Source organism: Lycorma delicatula, chromosome 1 (assembly GCF_047948215.1).
Source record: "Lycorma delicatula isolate Av1 chromosome 1, ASM4794821v1, whole genome shotgun sequence".
Lineage (NCBI taxonomy): Eukaryota > Metazoa > Arthropoda > Insecta > Hemiptera > Fulgoridae > Lycorma > Lycorma delicatula.
In genome coordinates, this window is record NC_134455.1 from 166,652,828 (window position 1) to 166,675,105 (window position 22,278).

The 22,278-nt window shown below is 29.8% G+C and overlaps 1 protein-coding gene across 3 annotated transcripts in view; it reads right to left on the bottom strand.

The window, feature by feature from the left end:
* The window catches only part of Prp40 (pre-mRNA processing factor 40), a 144,097-nt gene that overhangs the window by 13,210 nt on the left and 108,609 nt on the right, over window positions 1–22,278 (bottom strand). Inside the window, exons 17-18 of one of the 3 annotated variants that reach the window (XM_075367003.1) lie at window positions 14,625–14,771; window positions 13,883–14,019 (exon numbers count right to left, since the gene is read on the bottom strand). In XM_075367003.1, coding sequence (XP_075223118.1) covers window positions 13,990–14,019; window positions 14,625–14,771 — 177 coding nt within the window. In that variant the 3' untranslated portion in view covers window positions 13,883–13,989. Of the gene's footprint in view, window positions 1–13,882; window positions 14,020–14,230; window positions 14,467–14,624; window positions 14,772–22,278 lie in introns of those variants that run through there. The other 2 variants (XM_075366996.1, XM_075366985.1) reach the window with 2 other exon arrangements.

Genomic DNA, 22,278 nt, shown 5'->3' on the forward strand with positions numbered 1-22,278 from the left:
AACCATCTTGATAACAATTTAGTTTAAAAAAAGAAGTCATTATGAATCCATAGATTCCTAATTATTATTAGATTGTCTACTGTGCTAATATCATCATTATTTCTCACAATTTTTTATTTATTACATCGATTGTAACCTTTACAAATATGTCTGTAAATATATTGTTTACAAGATGTGACTATTAAATAACGAGACTAATACTATAAAATATTTTATTTTAAATTTATACAGATTTAGTTATTATTCCCTTCAATATACACTCCTCCTCTATCACTAAAATGCTCCATGCAAATTTTCCATTGTTCGAAATAGTACTGGAAGTCTTCTTCTGTGAGCTCTTTCATGATGTGTGCTATTTTTCTTTCACAACTTCATCAGTCTGAAATCTTGTTCCTTTTAATGCAGATTTGACCTAGAGGAACAGATAAAGTCACAAGGTGCCAGATCAGGCGAATAAGGCGGATGGTCTTACACTGGCTAGAAATGTCTTGACAGACAGTGCAGTGTGAGCCAGTGCATTGTCCTGATGAAGAACCCATGACTTGTTCTACAACAATTTGGGTCGTTTTTTTCTTATTTTTTTACACAGTTGAACAAGGACCTTGAATAAAGACAAGAATAATTAACTGACGGTCAGATCGAATCAGATTACCAATTTTTTCAATATTTTTATCCGTTTTTAACGGAGAAGGGTGACCCGGGCAAACATCATCTTTAACATTTCAGCCATTTTGGAAATGCTTAAACCACTCAAAAACCCACGCACGTGATAAACATTCATTGCCATATACTTTTTTTAATAAAACTTAAGTTTCAGTAGCAGTTTTTTCAAGTTTCATATGAAATTTCACGACAATTCTTTGCTCTAATAAAACACATTTTTTCAGCAAAACAAAAAAAAAAACTGTTGTTATCCAAACTAATGCCACGGCCAGACTAATATGTCTACAAAAACTGGAGTGGCAGCAATTAAAAGAGAAGGCTTCATGCTACACAGCTGTCGATTACATGAATTTGGAGCATGTGCAGTTCTTCTGTGGCAGCATTAGCTTCATTATTTAACAGCCACACCTCGTATATTTTGATATTGATGATGTTTTTAATTATTTGTATTCAAATCCATTTTTTACATTATATTTGTAACTTTTACATTATAATTTAATTTAAGAGATGAAAAAGTATTCTATAAATGTGAAATATTGACGCTAAGAAAAAAAAAAAACGCTGGAGGCATTTGAAATGTGGACATGAAGGAGACTTAAGAAGAATGAAAAATGAACAAAATTAAAGCTTGATTAATTAATTAAAAAATCTAAGACAGTAAATCTAATTGGTTGATTATATCAGAGGGGAATGTAAATAAAAACACTGCAGATGGATCAATAGAAGAAAGTGTAAGAGAGGGCAAAAAAAGAATAAAAATTACATATCATCTAAAATGTACGTGGAGCTATCAGGAATTCAAAAGTATAGTTGGAATAAAATGAACTGAACTGAAAAGGGGGGGTTGTTGCAAGGGTCCTACCTCAGGACAAATAACTATGTATGATGATAATAATGATAAAGAATTGTAATCCAATTTCATTTTACTTTAATGACTATTTTGGTCACAGAGAATGATGATGCAGTTTTATAATTAATTAAAGGTCTTAGGGAGGACTTTTTTATATTATTCAGAGAATTCTTTTAATTTCAGTGTATTTGGTGATGATTTGTAAATTAGTACTAATAATTTTTTGTCATGTTTAATGTCATTTTAAAAAAATAATTACGTAACTGTTTGAAATTCAAAGAAATTTCTAAAAGTACCTTACCACATATTTTCTTTTAATCTAAAACAATCTACTCTGAAATAAAAGTTACTCCTGCATTACTACTGAAATAATTTTCGATAAAAGAAAATATCTAATATTGTAAATACAGCTAAAATAGAAGTAGCTTGAGTAATCTGATCAATTAAGCAAAGTGTTAATATATGATTAAACATATTAATTAATTATTAAAATGAGTTATTTCTAATTAGTGCTTTTGTTTATTATTCCTGTCTAAGGGCCATAAAAAACAAGACAGGATTCATAAAGGAACAACTTCATTCATTCCAAGAATGGTATAAGGAAATATTCAATTATAAACTGTTCACCCAGACCTCATTAATGGGAAGAATAACACATTATACTAAGTTTGATAGTCAGCAGAGAAATTGTCCTTGGTGGAGAAAGATAGTTCTGCCTATAATCTGCTTCTTTTGCCAATTAAGGCTTTGTATAAAGGGCTCATACTTAAGGCGCCAATTAGATAAAACTACCCACTCATTTTAAAATCTACAAAAAATCTATTTATTAAAAAGCTCAGATTTACCTGAAATGATACTTCAAACAATAGTTTGCTTTACATGCAAATTCTGGATAACAAACAGTCCTTGGATTGTTCACAGGCAGTCACCAGATAATTCGGTACATAAAGACCATTAGTACATATTTTCTGCACATGTCAGTCTGTTCTCTTCTCAATTTAAAGTTGGTCCATCTTCCTAACCTGTTTTCTTAGTGTTTTAAATCATCTGAAGTAATGTATGTTTTTGTGAATCTTATCATTAAAATGAATCCTACTATACAAAATCTTGTTGTCAAGAGTGGTGTTATTTGTTCTATCAACCTGCCAATGGTTGATACAATTAATAATTAAACAATGTGTATGGTAATATGGAAATGCTAAAGGAAATATGAGGAAGTGGTGTGAAAAGTTTAATAACTGGCAAACAAATGTCCAAGATGCTCAACTAGGGCACCCATCATCATTCCATTACAGAAGACTTGAAGTGTGCAGTTTATGACAATAACCTAATAGATAGATGCATAATTAAACAAGTTGCCTTTTTTTTCAATTATTCAATTATTTCTTGTTATTTGCTTGGTTAATTGTACTGGAACATTTGAACTTCAACAAAATTTATGTACAATGGATTCCAGGGCTGCTGACTGACCAACGCAAAATCAGAAGAATGTAAACAAACAGCACTTTTTCATTGATATGCAAACGAAGATGATTTTTTTTTATCAGACTTTTATGAGTGAAGAAACCTGAATGTGTCATTTCATTTCTATCACTATTAGCAGCTTGAATAGCATCATCTCATTTTCCCAAAATATCACAAAAAAAGAAAACACTCAAAGTAACAATTTTATGAAATTGTAAGGGTGCTCATTTAGTGGATTTAATGCCAAAAACATTAAAAATAAATGTCAACTAATATTGTGAGACACTCAAAAGAATGTGGAAATCGTTCAAAATTTAAAACATGGAGAACTTTCTTACAGCATTAATCTTTTTTTATTCCAATGTCAGCCTCATGGTGCTGTTACAGCCTAAGCTTTTAGGGGCTTTCGGTTCTGTTAGGCATTTCTGCTTGGAAGGAATTCAACCATCCACTTGTAGTATGGCCTTGCTCAGATTAATCTTTCAGTATTCTAAACTTAAAAAGTTCCTGGGTGGAAAACATTTTAGAAGTGGTGAATAATTGCTGCTTGCAATCAACAATTGGTTAAATGAACTGGTGGTGGTGGATTATTACAATGTTTTAAAACTTGTTAATCTATATGATAAACACATAAATGTAGGGGATGAATGTAGGGAGAAACAGATATTATTGTGATTAAAAGGTATTGTGGTTAAAATTATATAAAATTAAAAAAAAAAAAGTTTCCTTAATTTTTTAAAACTAACTTCCTTACTTATTGGATTATGCTTATGTTAACAGACTAAAATGTTGGGTTTTAAAATTTATAAATATTTTATATTTTAAGGGGAAAAATAAACATTCGATTTTAATTGACTAAACCTTTTTTTTTACATCTAACAAATGTGTAAAAATATAAGTATACATAAATGAGACAAAAACAATGTACTTGACGTTATACTGGTGTGTGAACTGGAAAAAATTACAATATTTTTATAAACCCCCTGTTATTAGACTTTCAAACATAAAACATTTAACAATCAGCAACATATGTTATGCAGTGCTTAGTAATATTAGTAATATTATATATTTAAGAGTGAGTTAAAAGACTAACAGTTTTGCTGTGTGTATTTGCTCAAGCTCAAGTGTATCCAAAACAAAAACACCTCTATAAGGAAAAATCATGTAGTTGTATGTATTATATTAATAATATATATAAATGCAGTGAAGTTTCAAAGATGTTCATTATACTACCAATATAACAAACAAAAGTTCTAATAATATTTTTTGCAAATATCACTTCATCCTTGATTGATAGGCATTCCTGATAAACTATCAAATTAGTTCATTACTCTATTACAGTGATTCTAAACCTTTTTAGCTCCATGACCCACAAAAAGTAAAAAAAAAAAAAATGAATATTTCACGACCCCCCAATGAAACCTAGTTAAAACTATTTAGCTACATTGATAGCGACGGGTATGAACATGCATGTATGAAGCGTAAAAACATGAGCAAATTGCAGGTTCCAACTTGATGTATATATGCTCCTTGAATCTGGTCTGCTTGCATAATATTCACTGTGACAGTGTCATGTTCCAACATGCATATGATATGTTTGAAGAGATTGTGTGCTTTCAGCAATACAAAAGAGACATAAGGAATTGCAGAACATCAGTTTAGTTTCAAATGTGAAGCGTGCATATGGTTCCTTTATTTAAGTTTTTAAAAGCGTAGATTCATTGAAAATAATAATAACTGGGGTTACGGTTTTCTAGTGTGCAGTCAAATAATATAACTGTTTGTTTTTTTTCAATTAGATTCTTATGCAAAATGGATAAATTTGTGAAAAAAAGGAGTGAGCCATCTATATCCAGTGAATTGATTGGTAAAAAGACAAGATTGTACAATGAAAGTTATTTAAATTATGGTTTTATTTATTAGATGGAAAGCCACAGTACGTTGTTTACTTTAAAACCCTCTCTGATAAAAGCATGAAGCTATCAAAATTAATTTGACAATTGGAAACTAAACAACCGGATCATAAAAGCAAGTCCTTGGAATTTTGCGAAAGAAAATTACATACTTTGAGAAATCAACAAGCTTCTATTTGTAAATCAGGCCATACTGATAAAAGTAGACTTGAAGCATCTTATATCAAAACATTAGTAGTAACATGAAGACCAAACCCCAATCACAGAAAACCTCATATTGTCTGCTATATGATATGGTTAAGTGTTCTAATAGGTGTGGAAGAAGCAAAAAAATTGAAAAAATTCTGCTTTCTAATGACACATTATCAAGGGGAATTGATGACATGGCTGCCGATGTTTACGCTCAGATAATTCAGAAAGTGAGTTTGCATGAAATTTTTAGCATTCAATTTGATACATCAACAGATGTGGCAAACATTTCTCAGTTTTATGTTTTCTGAAAAATGAACGCTGTAGGGAAAGATTAATCAAAGAAAATATATTGTTGCAAATCAGTATTTGATGTCACTCAAAAATCAATATCTTTTTGATGTTTTTTGAGGCTACTAAAAACTATAACATAGATTGGACAAAATGTATTGCAGTATGTACTCCATGCACTGCTTCCTTCACAGACATGCTTTTACCACAAAAGATGTGCCAGAAAATCTCACATAAATTTCTTGTAAAGCTGTAAAAATGGTTGATTTTATTATAAGTCAACCGTTAGAGAATAGGCTGTTTGTTAAACTCTGCAATGAAATGGGTAAAAAGGAAAAAAACTCTTCTTCTCCAAACAGAAGTAAGATGGTTATCTCGTAGGAAAGTGTTAACCCGGTTATTGGAATTGCAATATGAATTAATATTTTTCCAGGATAAACAAATACCATTCTCATTGTTTTTACAGAATAATGAGTATATGTTGTTGTTAGCTTACTTAGCTGATGTATTTTTGGATTTAATCGACTTGAATGCGAATTTACAAGGACGTGAAAAAAACATTTTATTAATGAAAGATAAAGTTCATGCTTTCATTAAGAAGCTTGATATCTGGATTATTTGCCTTCAAAGCAAAGGTTTTGGTATGTTTCCACTCACTTCTGATTATATTGAGAAAAATTTGGATGAAGACACTATTATTCACAGTTTGGATAGCATAAAGATACATTTGTGTGAGTTAAAAATTCAGTTGATGGAGTATTTCCCAGAACATAAAAACAATTTCTGCAAGAGATGGGAACTGAATCCATTCAGTGAAAATGTTGTAGTAGCTGATAAGTTACCAGTTGAGATTCATGACCAGCTCACCAAATGTCTTTGAATTAAAGGTTGTGAACTACAATTTACATTGGAAGATTTAGATACATTCTGGCTTGCTCATTGAAATGAATATGGAAATTTAATCAAAGAAGCATTGAAAATGTTAATCCCTTTCGCCACATCTTACCTCTGTGAAAAGAGTTTTTCATCTACGGTTGTGCTAAAAACTAAATATAGGAATTGTCTTTTATAACTTGAAAATAATTTGCTTTTGTATGTTCTAACATAGATCCACATATGGAGAAATTTTTAAATGACAGAACAACCATCTCATTAATATTTTCTTTACATGTGTACCAACAAATGTAAGTAAAATGTTTATAATAAATAATTTTTTTCTCTAAAAATGATTTCATTATTGTTTATGTGTAAAGTTTAGGCTAATTTTGCAACCACCAGGTTGAGAAACGCTGCTATATATTTACATGTTTGACACTTATATGGAAAGTTCAATGCTACACGTGGTATGAAATTTGTAAAACTTATCAAACTATTGTGGCTAAGTACAATAAAAAAAGAAGTAAACAATTTTGAGGAAGGAACAAATATGAGATATAATCATGTTACATGTATTATTGTTTGCACAATGAGATACAATATATAAATATATATACACACATGTGTTCGATATTACTGCTTAGTGGCATTTATCCATTATTAATAAAATAATATTAATAATAATATAATAATTACAATAATAGGACATTATTATCATTATTAAAAAATGAAGTGTGTGGCTTGAAAATATTACAAAGTGTGTTCAAAAAGTATCCAGACTAGATTTATAACTGTTTAATTGCATAGGGCAAATTAATTGATTTACAATGGAATTACAGTAGAAAGCAGTTTATTAACATTGTAACTGTTTAAATTCATGGAAAATTTTGAATAAAAGTTTCATCCTGCACAGTCCTTACTCTGAAAATCCCATCTAGCTGGCAAACTTCCTAAAAGTTGATTCATTTGTAGTACACCTATTTGCATAACTTTAAACATTTGAACACATAAATTTAATTTAATTTTTTAGATTGCACAATGAGGTGCAATATTATTTGATAATGAAGAAAATATAAACATACAATCATGAAATGTAAAATTAAAAAATAAAATTATACGACAATGCTATGGATTGAATATAATTGCCTAATATTTTAAAAACTTTAACGGTTAATTTCTCTTTTAAAAAAAGAAAGGATTTAGACTATCTGATAAGTCCTTTCATAAAATCATAAAGAAAGTGTTGTATTTTTCATTATCATAGTTTTTTCGCACCTTTATTGCAAAATTTTACAGGATGCTTTTATGCTTAAGTTTTATGCATTATGCTAAATAAAAACTGCTGAATCTAATACCTTTTATTAATTTACTTATTTTATGACACTGTCATGTAATGTATTGGTGTTTTCTAGTTCTTAATGGGACTGGAAAGCAGAATGCCTACATGTACTGCAAACATGTAACGGTCCAAAAGGAGATTAAAATACAATTAAATAATACTATTAATATGATGTAATTTGATTTATATTTGTAATTTTTTTTTTGTAAGTAGCTTGAATTGGAACTCCTAAAATAATGCATTTAAAGCAAGTGCATCTCATGAATGAAAAACAATGATCAATGATCAAGTTTATGAATATTTATCCTTCATGATGCCTTGAAGTTGCTTTTATGAAACTCTGCAGCTATTTGGTTAGACCTTTCCTTTTAAAATTAAATTAATTAATTTTTTTCATCACAAAAATCCAAACCTTATGTACCAAAACTGATGGATTGGCTATTAACAATGTTACATTATTTTTGCAATATTAAAAAATTACTATTTATACAATGGACAGCTCTAAAAAAAATTTGATTAAATTATTATCTTACTTCAAAATATAAAATAATAATGAATTTTACTCCTCTGACTGGGATAATTAATATATATTTCTATTTTAAAGTTTACAATAATTATTATCATCTTTTATTAACATTTCTGGAAAGCCACAATAAACAAAACATGTGGATTAAAAGTTGACAAACATAAAATAAAAACCAACTAAGTTTCTAAACGTGTTTTTAGATATTTACATATTTTTATATGAGCTCTTTGAAAGTTCTAAATAAAAAAAATTCACTTTAACAAAATAATTGTATTTTGTCACCAATAAGCAGTTTGTTTAGACATTTTTAACAGACGAATTTTACAGCAAATAATCAACACTACATGAGAATTTCAACATGATAATGCACTTGCTTGTGTATTACAACTTACACAGCAATTTCTTGGTGAGCAACACCATATTTTGTTCCCAACAACTTTTCTCTTTCTCTGAGAATTTAAACTTAATTGACAGGGAAAAAGTTTTGAGTTTCTAAACTTTACATGACTATGACTTAAAATCAGAAATGAAAATTATCAAAATACTGTAATAATTCATAAAGGAATATACATTTAATGAACACAATCTTTTTAAAAATAGTATCTTATTTTATTTAAAAAAAAAAAAATACAAATTTTAATAATGTGTAGAATTCAAATATCTATTTAAAAGTAAAAAGTGCAGTAAGGTAACAGCTTACAATTTTTAAAATAATTCCAAAATTGAATGAACACACACTTCTTATAACAAATATTATTAGGCAATTATAATTCTGTTACTTTTTTAAATTATTTTTTTATATTAACAAAGACATAATCCTCTTATAATAATAAGCAATAAATAAAAAAATATATACAATATGCATAAGAAATGTGGGTTAACAACAGAAGAGCAGTGCAGTGTAAAGAGAATGTTATTCCACACTTATAACAGACATATTCTATAGTTAGTTTGTAACACATGAGATATTCGGTGTAAGGATACCACTGATACTAAGAAGTAACAAATTTCAACAAACTAACTTTACTTAGTGAGGTTAATGTGACCTATGTCACATTCAGTAATGTCTCATATGTTATAGCTATTAAATAACAACAAAATCATTTTTACAATATTTTGAACTTGTAAGTAATATACACAGTACTTATTGCCAACATATACGCAGGCAAAAATTAATTCTCGACTACAAATAATTTAATTCTAATAAATTAAATAAAATGAGCTAGTTTTATGATCATCATTCTGAGATGTAATTCTGCAATAAGATTTTAATTTATATCTTTTGTTGCTTAGACTATTTGGAAAATCAGTATTCACATAAACAGGTTTTTACTGTACATGAAACATGACTAGTTTAAACCAGCGATTCTGTAGTTTTTGTTTTAATGATTCTAGTTTGGATACTCTTTTGATCATACTCTGTCAACAACAGAAATAATGTTTAAGCCTTTTTATCTACTTAAAACAAAAAGGATTTCTACACTAAGTTTTAACAAAAAATGACTAAACATGCTATGTTGTTCAAAATGATCTAGATGAAATCTTTCTTTCATGGAACTCTTTGTTAAAATTTAGACAAAGAAATAAAATTTCTCTAATTAAAGATTTAATAAGTGATAAATATCTTCCAATTAAGTTTCTGAACGTCTGAGATTGTAAGGCACTCTTGGATTGATTTAAGGAAAAAGAAAATTGAAGGTGAATAAAGTCAAACATGTTAACAGAAACTGATTATAATAGATCCTTTACAGATGTTCTCTGAGTTCAGAAAAATTTAATTTTGTGATCTAAACAGATATGAAATTAAAATTTGACACACACGTAGTAAAATATCAAAATCAATACTAGGAAAGGAAAAACTCAACTCCACTTCTAAATGTAATTTTTTCTAAAATTCTATACCATGTAATGATTAATAAAATACTTCATAGTTGTACATTCTTAAAACAGCTGCAATAAAAACTATCCAGCTGATCTGAAAATTGCAGGTGAAAAAATGTAAACTGATGCAGTAGTACTATATGTTAGTTGGTTGCTTAGTTTGGTGGAATAGGCCTGTAGTCATACAGAAAGATTTACAGTATGGGCGAGCATCTAATCACTGAGCACTGTGTTCATTTCATTTCTCTTGTTACAATAAAAAGTAAAAGCTTCATATAAATTTGCAATAAGTAATAAAATACGTAACAGTAAAAAAATTAAATTTCAAAGCTATCACAAAACAAAACATAAATAGATTAATATAATCAAAACATAATATAGATTAGATTAGACTGTCAAGAGATAAATAGTATTTAAAGAATTCTTTAGTTTAAAATTCATTTAATAACCCCAGTGTTTTGTGTTCTATAATTTATAAAAACAAAAATGTTAATAAAGTTGTAATTTTTTTTTCCATTTTTTCAACTTATAGATATAAAAAAATAATACTTAAATTGCTAACTTCCTTGGCACAGTTAAAACGTCTCAGCCTTTCATCCACAAGAATCTAGATCTGAATGCCGGCCAGGCAAGACATTTCTCATGTTCTATAATAAAATTTCCATTCCATTCCATATTACAAGTACAAGCTTTAAGCTTATGTGGTGAATTAATCATCAATCAATCGAACAATTTTTAAAAAAAGCCTGGAGTGTAATATTTATTACACTTATAACTGATATTTATTTACAAGTATTCGATGACTGGGATGAAACACTGAGAGAAATAAAAAAAAATCTGTAGGACCAAGGCTGGTGAGTAAGGGAGCTAAAGAAAACAGTTATATAAAAACTCATTGCTAAGGAATAATGCATGTTGTATTACAGCAACCATGAATTGATGATACATGTCTCTAGCTGTTTCTTTTTCCTTTCCTCTCTCAAAAGAGACTTTGAGAGAGTTTTTGAGACTTCATACTACTCATAATTTTTAGAACAGTTTTTATGTCATTATTCTGCATAATTTAAAACAAATAAACTTCTTGTAACAATGTATATAGATCATAGAATCCTCTAAGTAAGCTTGTTAACACTTCAAAAGGGAGTACTCAAAATGCATCACCAGCATGTTGCTTTTCTACACTCATCTTTTTGTAAAAAAAAAAAATACATCATAAAAACAACTTCTTGCAAGTAATCATTAAATGTAAACTAAGAATGATATTTCAATTTGGGGAATATGAAGGAGTTTATAAGGAACTCTTGCTCTAAAATATCATAAAGTGAATATATTTTTACATTGTACTTAGGGGCTTTTTTCAAGGGGCTTTTTGTGGCCGACACACTAATGACATATACTTTTTAAATATAATTTGGCTCAACTAAAATGTTTCCATTAATAGCATTTTAGGTTAACTGTGTTCATGTGTAACATATAAAATGCAATGTTTCTATATTGTTAAAAAAATTAAAATTTTTTTGACAAGATTTAAGTAATTTTTGTCTTCTCTTAATTAATTAATTTTTTAAGACAACCTTCATCTTATAAGTTTTTACATTTGTTTTACAAACACTTGTTAATTTAGAACAAATGAAGTTAATGGTAACTAATCTCAAGTTTTCTTAAATCAAATATGAAAATTACAACAAAAAATTATATATACACATACATAAAATTAGTCATAATTTAAAACTAGATGAAAAATCTGATTGTTAAGTAGTCATTATCAAGGGAAACCATATACTTTATAGTATAAGAAAGCCATGAAGTAATTAGAAACACACTTAAATAAAACAAAAAATTAAAATGATTCAGTAACAACAATAATTAATAAGTAAATAAATAATACTTATAAAACATTACAAAAAGAATATTTCTAACTATAACATTTCAAAAGAGAGTACCCTAAATTTAACACATGCATATTGTCATTCTGAATGCTTCACCTTTTTGTGAAGAAAATCACTAAGAATATTGAACACACCCTCATTCAAGCAACCATTAAATGTAAACTAGGAATGATAGAATAAATGGGCAATGTACCCAAACTGGTACTTTCAATTTGATAGTTTAAAAAATTAATACAAAAAAAAAGTTATATTGTAGCTAAACAGCATTGACAAAGGCTGACCCAACTGAAAGCATAAATTTGCATAAAAACCATCTTAACCACTCAAACTTGCAACTCATGTTACCAATTCAAATGTAATACAAGGGCTGTCCAGAAAGTAACTTATATTTTGGTGTAAAAAATGAACAGCTGTTGGAAAAAATTTAGCACCCACAATTTGAAAGTACATCCTTAAACTTCTCCTTAATACATTCCTGTAATGTTTCTTCGTACTTGCCAAATAAATTGAGACACTAGTCAAGTCATATCTATGGATGAGTTTTTGTATCCCTTTATCAAAAAATTCTACCACCTGGTTTTTTGGCTTTTTTTTTTGTAAACCATTGAGTACAAAAACTTATGGTAGCCTAACATTTTGCCAGTAATTCAGGCAAACGACTACATGGAATTTTTGGAAACTGAAATGAAAACTTTGTAAGGTAAAATGCAAGCAAATTAAAGCAAATTTTTTCATCGACTTTTGCTACCAGTTCAACAGACAGAATGCTAAGCTGTCCACATGGTTTTTCATTGTGAACATTTGAGTGGGAATTTTTAAATATGATATGCCACTACCTTACTGCACCTTCATTCATTACATCTTTCCCATAAACATCAAACAATTCCATAAATCTCAATTGGTTTGTAGTTTTTTGCCAAATTTAATAACCAATCTCACTTCACAACTGGTGGGATTTTCTGTAGGGGCACACATTTAAAACACTTGGAAAAAATGAACAAGAGATGCATCACAGTCCTTCACATAGATCAATGCATAATGAGTCAGGTTAGTAATGACCACCAAGATGGTGCTGCTATCCCCACTCCTTTGTGAACAAAAGTTAAACATAAGTTACTTTCCGGATAGGCCTCAAACATGCTCCTATTTATTTCATAAACACAGGTAGAAATTGCTTTCTTTGCAGTTTTTTCCTTTTTTTTTCTCTGAAGATAACTATTTAACAATCATTCCCCATTACCTACTGCCAACAGTTATGACCAACTAGTTATAAATTTTAATAATTTTTTATATGATTTTGAAGTTATCTATTTTTGAATTTTGATAAATAAGACTGATTTAATCAGCAACTTTTATTTAATGTTCTGTGCAAAATTATAATTTTTTTTTAAATTACTTTAAATTATTGATATGTTTCTTTTAAAGTCACAGAAGAAAGGCATTTTAATTCTTAAAATAAAAAAGGAAAACTTTCTATTTTAAGAATCCTGCTATTCTTGTCATTTAAATAAAAAATTATCTAAAATGTTTTACCTCATTCAAGTAGAAGTTATGAAATTATAAATAAGCACTAATATTATATATATATCTATACATAAATATACAATTACACTTGAAGATCACCTACAAACAATGTCACTAATTTTCAACAGTCACTATATTTTTCCTAAGACAATTTCTAAAAATACACTACACACAAGATGTGAATGTAGTTGCAATGACAATAGAGTGGAAAATAATATTTTTAAATTTTCTGATAACCTTATTAATTAATAGCTATGAAAAATCTAGAAAAACATGCAACAAAATAGAAAAATTTAAAACTTCTTTAATTCATGTGTAGAACACTGTTATGAAAATAAGAAACTAGACATAAGTTTACTTTTTCAATACTAAATAATACAAAGGGAAATTCTGCAAACTCTTTACTAGAATGTGGCAATACACAAACTATTAAGTAATATAATATAAAAATAAATAATATTTGGTAACATTTTTATTTTAGCAAGCGAATGTAGTTAACTATATGAGAATTTACATTATTGAAAACACTTTTAATAATTACTGAAAGCACATCATATTTACAGAAGTGCAAGAAAACACTTGTTTCAGTTTTCGCAGGATTCATCAGATTCTATCTGAAATAAAAATAAATTATTCTAAATATGATTCTAATTTATCACTTTTAGTTAAATATTTACTTATAAATTATTTAAAAAAAATTAAAATATATTAACTAATTTAAACAGTAAGTTTAGAATTAAAACTTAAAGTAGAATAAAAAAATGAACATCCTTCAATAAAATGTAATTGCCTCATAACATAACAAAAGAGTTTACAAAAATTATTATTCTTTCTGTTCCACACAATTTTTTGAATGAAGATTTTTCCATTAAGTAATCTATACTCTGCTCACAGACATCTTGTGACATTTAATAGTAAAAGAATATGTCAAATTAATTTAAACCTTTAGGCATGATCACTAAGATACATGAGAGAAAATAAATAAATCATTAGGTGACATTAGGAAGGTTCATTAATTCCTGAAATAGTAGTCTTTTCAACTGGTCTACAGCCAATGTTTCCTGGAAAAAATTTACAATTTTATCAGATCATTCGCTAAGAACTTATTTTATACCTATTGCTGTGACAATTGTATAACATTAAATTTACAACAGTGAATATCAAATATTAAAAACTTCACAAATTATTTCATAGAAATAAAATGTAACTAAAGACTTACCGAATGTGAACGAGAGTGTGCTCTTTTCTTCTTTGACTTCTTTCGCTTGTTTCTCCGTCTATGTTCAGAATCAGAGCTGTCTGAGTCACTGTGAGAACGATGTCTTCGTTTCTTTTTACTATATCCACGATCAGATTCAGAATCAGACTGTAAAAATAAAAAAATTTTGCTTAGACTTAAAAAACAATTTTTATAAAAAAATCTTCAATTGTAGTTGTAAAACAGCACAATAGCTCCTTATAAAGGAGGTACTGCTTCCTTTAGAAGAAGGTAAATGCCTCCTTATTAAATAAACTTTATCACACAATGATTAATTTATTAATGTATTCTTTTAGTAACTTTTGACTTGTGTTAAATTACTTTTTTTATAAAAATGAAGAGATACATTTTTAGTACACGAAAAAATCCAACCAAACTGTAATTTGAAGCCAGAAAACCATCATTTGAAAAACAAAGATGGTAATAAAATTTTTAATAGAAGTCAACCAACTAATATTAAAAGTAACTCAAAAAAGGAATATGTAAAAAGATGACAATGTCAAGGATATGGATGAAAGTACAACTCTTTCTTTGGTCTATGTTATCTATGAATTCTACATTATCATCTTGATTCTTAGGAAGTGCATAACACTAAAAATATGTTAATGCAATCAAATATTTTAGAATTTGAATTTAACTATTGCATTATACTTTTACTTTAAAAATCAAACAACAGTAAACAATGAAATATGCAAACACTAAAGTAAAGCAAGATTCAAAACTTTGGGAAGGAGAATGTTGTACTGAAATAACATTTTAAGTTTTTTTTTAGTAACCTGATAAATACTTGCTTACACTACTTTGGATGCTTTAATGTTTTCAGAGTTTATCAGAAAGAAAAATCTAATACTTTTGATTTTAACTAAAAAAAAAAAATGTTTTAAACACACTTTTTATATAAAACTGCATTCATATTATTTACAAACTGTTTTACAAACAAATGTTTTATAATGAAATGAATGGTCTGACTGTCAATCAATAAAAATATAAATCAATCATTATTAGGGGCAATATTTATTATTAACAATAAACAGATTTATAACATGAATTATTTTAAAAACACAGTAAAATTATAAGTTAGAGAATTTTTAACATTCAGTTCATTGGACAGCATAATTACCTTAATTTTTTTCCTATTCTGTATATTCTGCAAATAATTAAAACTGAAGAAAAAACTATATACAGTGGAACCTTGTTTAATGAGCATAATTTGTTCCCGAATCTTACTTGTAATGCTAAACACTCGTTAAGCGAAACAATTTTTGGCATAGGAATCAATGTATAGTAGGCTAATGAGTTCCATTTTAAAAAAATACACAGATTTATAATACTAATGTAATTTATTATTTATAATACATCATTTTTTACAAGAAAGTTATCTGAAGACATCTGTTTTTCAAAATTTGGTGAAAATGACACACACCATTATTATTAAATAAATAAGTAGCATGCACAGTTACTGCCTTATTAGGGTGATGTTTCTCAACGTATGATGCAACAGTTCCCCATGCTTTCAGTATCTCCCTTATTTCAGAGGAAGGTTGTTGCTCTGCTGAGGCTGTTACCTCCAAAACTTCTGCTGTGACACAGAATGCAGCTCCAGGCATACACAGGAGCTGATTCTAGTGGAATTCTTTCACTAGCTTATCAATATCGTTGCTGCTCATCTCTAGCCCACAATCTTATTGATTACAGATTCCACACGCACTGCTTAAATCCTTTGGAGTCACTTTTGACAACGCTGTCCAGCCAGAGCTTCTTCCGTGCAGAAATTTAAGGTTTTTTTGGTGACCCCCTCCCATTCCTTGTCGATCATCTTAAAGCAGGCAACGATGTGAAAACTCTCTTGAGAGTGAGATTGGTTCCTTCAGTTACCTTAAAACAACACTGGAAGAGCATATTAGGATAAGTTTTTTAAATTTGAAATGATCTGCTGGTCCATGGGCTGAAGTAAAGGAGTGGTGTTGGGAGGCAGAAACTGGATCTTGATGAATTTAAATTCTTCAAGGAGTTCATCTTCTAGGCCTGGAGGATGTGCAGCGTTGTTCATAAAAAGCAAGGCATGGAGTGGCAAGTTCATTTCAAGTACATTTTTTTCCAGATGGACTAAACACTTCATTGATCCAATCTGTAAAAAGGTAATGTGTCACCCAAGCCTTGTTGTTGAACCTCCACATGACATTTAGCCTGTTCTTCTAGACTTTATACTTGTTGAAGGGCTTGTGGATTGTCTGAATGGTAAACGAGCAGCAGTTTAATTTTAAAATTTTGCATTTGCTCAAAACAAGAGCCTTCTTCTCTGCTGTATTAGAAGTTCGCTTTCCAGAAGTAACTTATATCTTTTTCCATAAAAGACTTGTCTCATCACAATTCACAATTAAAAACCTGTATTGAAAAACCCTCAGAATTCATAAGCTGGAGACCAGCCTTTATATCAGAGCTTGCTGCTTCTCTGTGCCTCACAATTTTGTGGATGCCGGTTCTTCTCTTAAACTTTTTAACTTCCCATGGCATGCCTTGGATGCTTCTTCTTCTTCGTCTGTTGACGATCCTGATGTCTTCTTATTGAGGTCAGCTCAAATTAGTTTAGCATTCTAACAAATTATGTTTTCATTAATACTGTCACCTAGCATTTTCTTCTCGTTGATCTATATGAGAAGCAATCTTTCAACATCATCGAGAATACGTGGCTGTTGCATAGAAATTCTTGTGATATCCTTTGAAGCATCAATCTCCATTATCTTATCCTTGTTTTTGAGGGCAGTACAAATTGTTGATGTAGACCGATTGTATGTGCATGTTAGGTCAGCCACTCTCAGACCTCGTTCTTGCTTCTCAGTGATTTATGTTTGATGTCTATGGAGATTTCTCTTCTCTTACCCATGTCTTCTTGTGTCATTTTTTTTTAGAGACAAATGTGCAAGCATGCTTAAACTTTGCAATAAAAAAATTAAAAAAAATACATAATAACGTGTCTGAATACAACTTTCACAAGTGACAGTAAGATGCTAGCTGAATGAGTGCTAAATACTGATAGCCGAGCTGCAGGCAGGATGTGACATCACAATGTCTCCTAATAACTCGTTCTGCGAAACACTGCTCATTAAGGGAGTCATTTTTTACATTTTGGTTTACTTGTTATGTGAGGTTTGACTGTACTTGTTTCAGAAATGTTTTTCTTTCTTATTTAATTAATTATTAAAAATGCAATACTTAAAAAAAATATGTAATTTTTACATATTATTTTTAGAATAAACCACTGTTTATGAAACACCATTCACAAAATCATATGCTACTCATAAACACAGTCTTGTTAGCAATGAATTCTGTAATTATTTAAAACAAGAATAATATCATTTTAATCTTTAACACATCCAATTAAACAAATGAAATTAATTATAAAAAAGCAACTTAATCTGCTACAAAAAGCTGCTATCAGTCAATATGCTGATGACCAATGTCTTGTTAAAATTGTAATATTCACTGTGATATTCAAAATATGTTTTTATTAGTTTTATACAACACATAAAAATTGTATTTTACTTAACATATTATATCACTTCAAACAATTCTGAAAATAAAAACTGGGAAAAAAAGGACTTGTAATTGATACATTTAATAAAGTTTACAGTAAATTTAAAAAAAATCTGTCCCTACTTCAATACATTTTGGCTGCACGCTTTCAGATTGCTATTGTTACTCTCCGCATTTCTGCACAACTTTCTTAATTTGTGCAGCAGCATCTGTAATATGAACAACCAACTCTTCATACACATGAACTTTTGTAATGTTGGTGTCCAGGAGTGTGACTCACACCATGGCCAATCCATCACTCTGGAAATTGCTTATTTAAGTATGCCAACATGGCATGTGAGAAGTGGGGAAGTGCACCATTGTGCTGAAAGTAGAAGCGGCACCTTGATGCAAGTGGAACACCTTCTAATAGCAGCAGCAATTGTTCCTTAAAGAATTCAAGTAAATATCAAAATTTAGATCAAGTAAATGTTTTCCTAGGACCATTCATTCCTAGGAGAATGAATGGTCCAATTAGCTGATCATAAACTAAACCACAGCACACATTAATGTTAAATTTTGATGGAAATTACGTCCTACTGTCATGTATGGATTGACTTCTGCACAAATGTGTTCATTGCAAAGGTGATTGATGCCATCTCTAATAAACTGAGCCTCGTCGGTAAATAAAATGAATCTATGCAATTAGCAGTTCATATTTAACCAGTTGCAATATTGCAAATCGAGGATCTCTAGGTTGAAGATTTTGTATTTGCTAATTATGGTAAGGATACAGCTTGTTATGAAAAGTCTTCGCACCGTAGATGAGAAAACTCTGAACCACTGGGAAAGGCATCGAATACTAATACCTGGAGTGTGTTGAGTAGATAATGGTTTCATCAGTATCAGCATCGTGATGGACATAATGGTCGTGGTGAGTAATGCTAGGAGGTGTACCTGTTTCTCATAGTATATGCAATCTTCTAGTAACTGTTTTAAGATTTTGAACTTTGCGATTAGTTAAACGTCTTTGATATTCTGCAGCAGTAACAGTTGCATTTTCATCACACATCTCAAAGATGATACCATGATAGCATATTCCTCAGTCATAAATAACAAAGGCAATGGTGCAGCATGACACCAATTAAAACAAACACACATATACTTAATTAAACTACACTGTTCTCATAACAATTTTCAGAAGCAATGGAGAACATGCAATCCAGTGATGATACAACATAAAATGCATTGTTGGGCAGCTGATTTCTGTGTTACCAACTTACAAAATCATAATTTCTCAAATTTTCAATTAACAATTAATTCAAGAGAGATATATAAACTTTAAGTTTAAATTACAATAGAATAATCTTTAATACAACACTATTTTTTATATCATTGCTCTTTGTAGGAAAGCAAACATGCTTTGTACATGTAATCCCTTCGTTTTCATAGGGTAATAACAATAAAATCAAATTTCTTGAACTTGTATTGTTTTTAATGGGCTATTTTACAATTTTTTCAGAATAAATTGTTTACAAATTTTGATAATAAGTTTTATGCATTCATTAGTCATTTAACAAAGCATTTGTAGTAGAAACATAAAGAAAAATATTTTTAAACAACAAATTTTTTTGTTTCGTTGGATATTATGAAAACAACTGGAGGTATGGTTCTGGAACCTGTTTTATTCAATTTTTCAAGTCAATAACCATAAGAAACCATCAAGTTTATTCCTTAATTTGGGTTCCTTTTACCCAGGTATCAGGGCAAAATTTTTCACTGTAATTCACTAATGGAGCTTTTCCAGACCTAAGCTTATATGACATTTTTTCATTATTTGCATTATTAGAATGAGCTCAGAAAGTTCTGGTTACACTACATGAGTCACTCTGCATCTTTAATGGTAAGTATGAAACTCAATAATTCACAACAATAATAGAAGTACAAACTTGTGGGTAGTCTTTATTTTGTATCACAAAAAATTATAATGGATTAATAGAAAATCAATGTTTCATATTGGGAAAGTGATTTACAAGTGGCAATCCACACATAAACTGATTAAAACTATTTTAATATAATTGCCAAATTAATCTATAAATGACAGGAATTTATTTTCATGACTGGGTTATTTGCAGACTTTTACTGACTCATTCTGAATAGTAAATAGTATTCCCTGAATGGTTGGTCCTGTGAAAAACAACCCTGATTTCTTGCACCCTATTGCTGGTCAATTGTCTCTAGGATATTAAAAGAGACATATCTTTCTTTTTATATTCTTGAAAACTACTATTATGAACAGTGGTATAGGAAAGGGTCAATTTTTAAACTGCTTCACTTGGAAGATCGTAGCAGAACAGAGTGAAATGCTTCCTCAATCAAGAATTTTATCATTTTTTGTTATTCTTATAGAGGGGTTATAAAAAATAGTGGTTTAGGAGTATGTTATTTTAATTACAACCTTAATATGTATTTTAGAGAAAAAACCTCATGTAACATGTTTTAATGGTCATACAAATTTTCACAACTAACTTTATTTTATATTAATAATTTTCTCAATCTATATCAATTTTTTAATTAAAATTTAAAAATACTGATCAACAAAAGAATTTAGATGTATAAAAATAATAAAGTTTAGAAGAACTACTTTTTAGGAAATTTCTTTCCTTCTTGCTAATACAAGGATCAGTCAAATATAAACTGGACTTTTGTTTTTAACACTTATTAGTACACAATAAAAATAAAAATTATATTTATTCTTTTGTATGTAGTCTTCCTGAAGTTCTACATATTTTTCCCAACAAGTGGGGAAAATTTTTAACATGTCAAGAGGCAACAGTACATGAACTACTTCGTTGTTGTTCTGGTATAGAAATTCTCTGAGCCTCTTTCAATATGCCAAGCAAAAATATGCTCTAGGAGTTCAATAAATCTCAATCAGTTTGTCTAAGTTCTAATGTCTCTATGAGAGGCTTGGCACTGAAGAAGAATCACATCTTGATTGGCTGATGGCACCTTTCATTAAAGGTGGCTTTCATTTTGTCCAAAAGCTGACAATACAGTGCGACACTCACAGAAAACATTTGTGGAGAATATCGGCCATCAATATGTCCTTCCAGTTCCCTGGTATGTTGGAAAAAGGATATTGTCAAATTGTTGTTTAAAGAAGGTGACAAAGATCCTGTTGTTACTTCGTCATATAGGCTCTTGATGTTGCTGCCCGTTACAGGTAAGGTCTTTGAAAAGATTCTGTATCTGTGTATAAATGAGAGGCTGATCTCACAAAGCTTATTGATGGAGAATCAGTACAGGTTTCATCCCAGAAAGAGCTAGTGAGGAGGAATATGTTTTGGGAATTTTTCTGGACATCTCTGGTGTGTTTAATAACCTGTGCTGGCCTTCTGTCGTTCATCGGTTACAAAAGTGACAACGCACAGATAGTGAACTGCAAGTAAAGTAAAGTTACTTCAGGCATCGTGATGTGCTGCTCTGCGAGAGCAGGCACGAGGTAGGAGAGACGTTGTCCTGAAGGTAGCATGATGGGTTCATTGTTGTTGATGGTGGAATTTGATTCCCTTCTGCGGCTGAGATTGCATTGTGGCAAAGATCTTCCTTCGACCTGCTGGTCAAAGGAAGCTCATGAAGGGAGGTTGAGTTCTGAGCCAATCAGATATACAGGATACTTGAGTTGTGGGGTCATCAACATAAGATGATGGTCAGCCTGGAGAAAACCACGGTGATGCTTCTTAAAGGCCGTTTGGTAGTGAGATATCAGGTTCATGTTTCAATGTCAGGCCTTCGTATGAAATTTGTTCAAGTTGAAAAGTACCTTGGGTGTTTCTTGACTAGAAATTGCAGTTCAAGAAGCACCTTAATTACATCGTGGAGCAGGCCTGTCATGCATTCTTTGGTATTCAACGAGTGTTCAATTCTGATTGGGGTCTTAATTTTAAGACTATGAGTATCCTGTGTAAATGTGTATACAAGGCAATTATGCTATATGTGACGCCTGTTTGGGCGGACAGGCTAAAATTTAAAAGTGGTAGCTTTTAAATTCTTTTATATCCCAGCTTTTAAATCCCGGTAGGGATATATTATTAAGAGC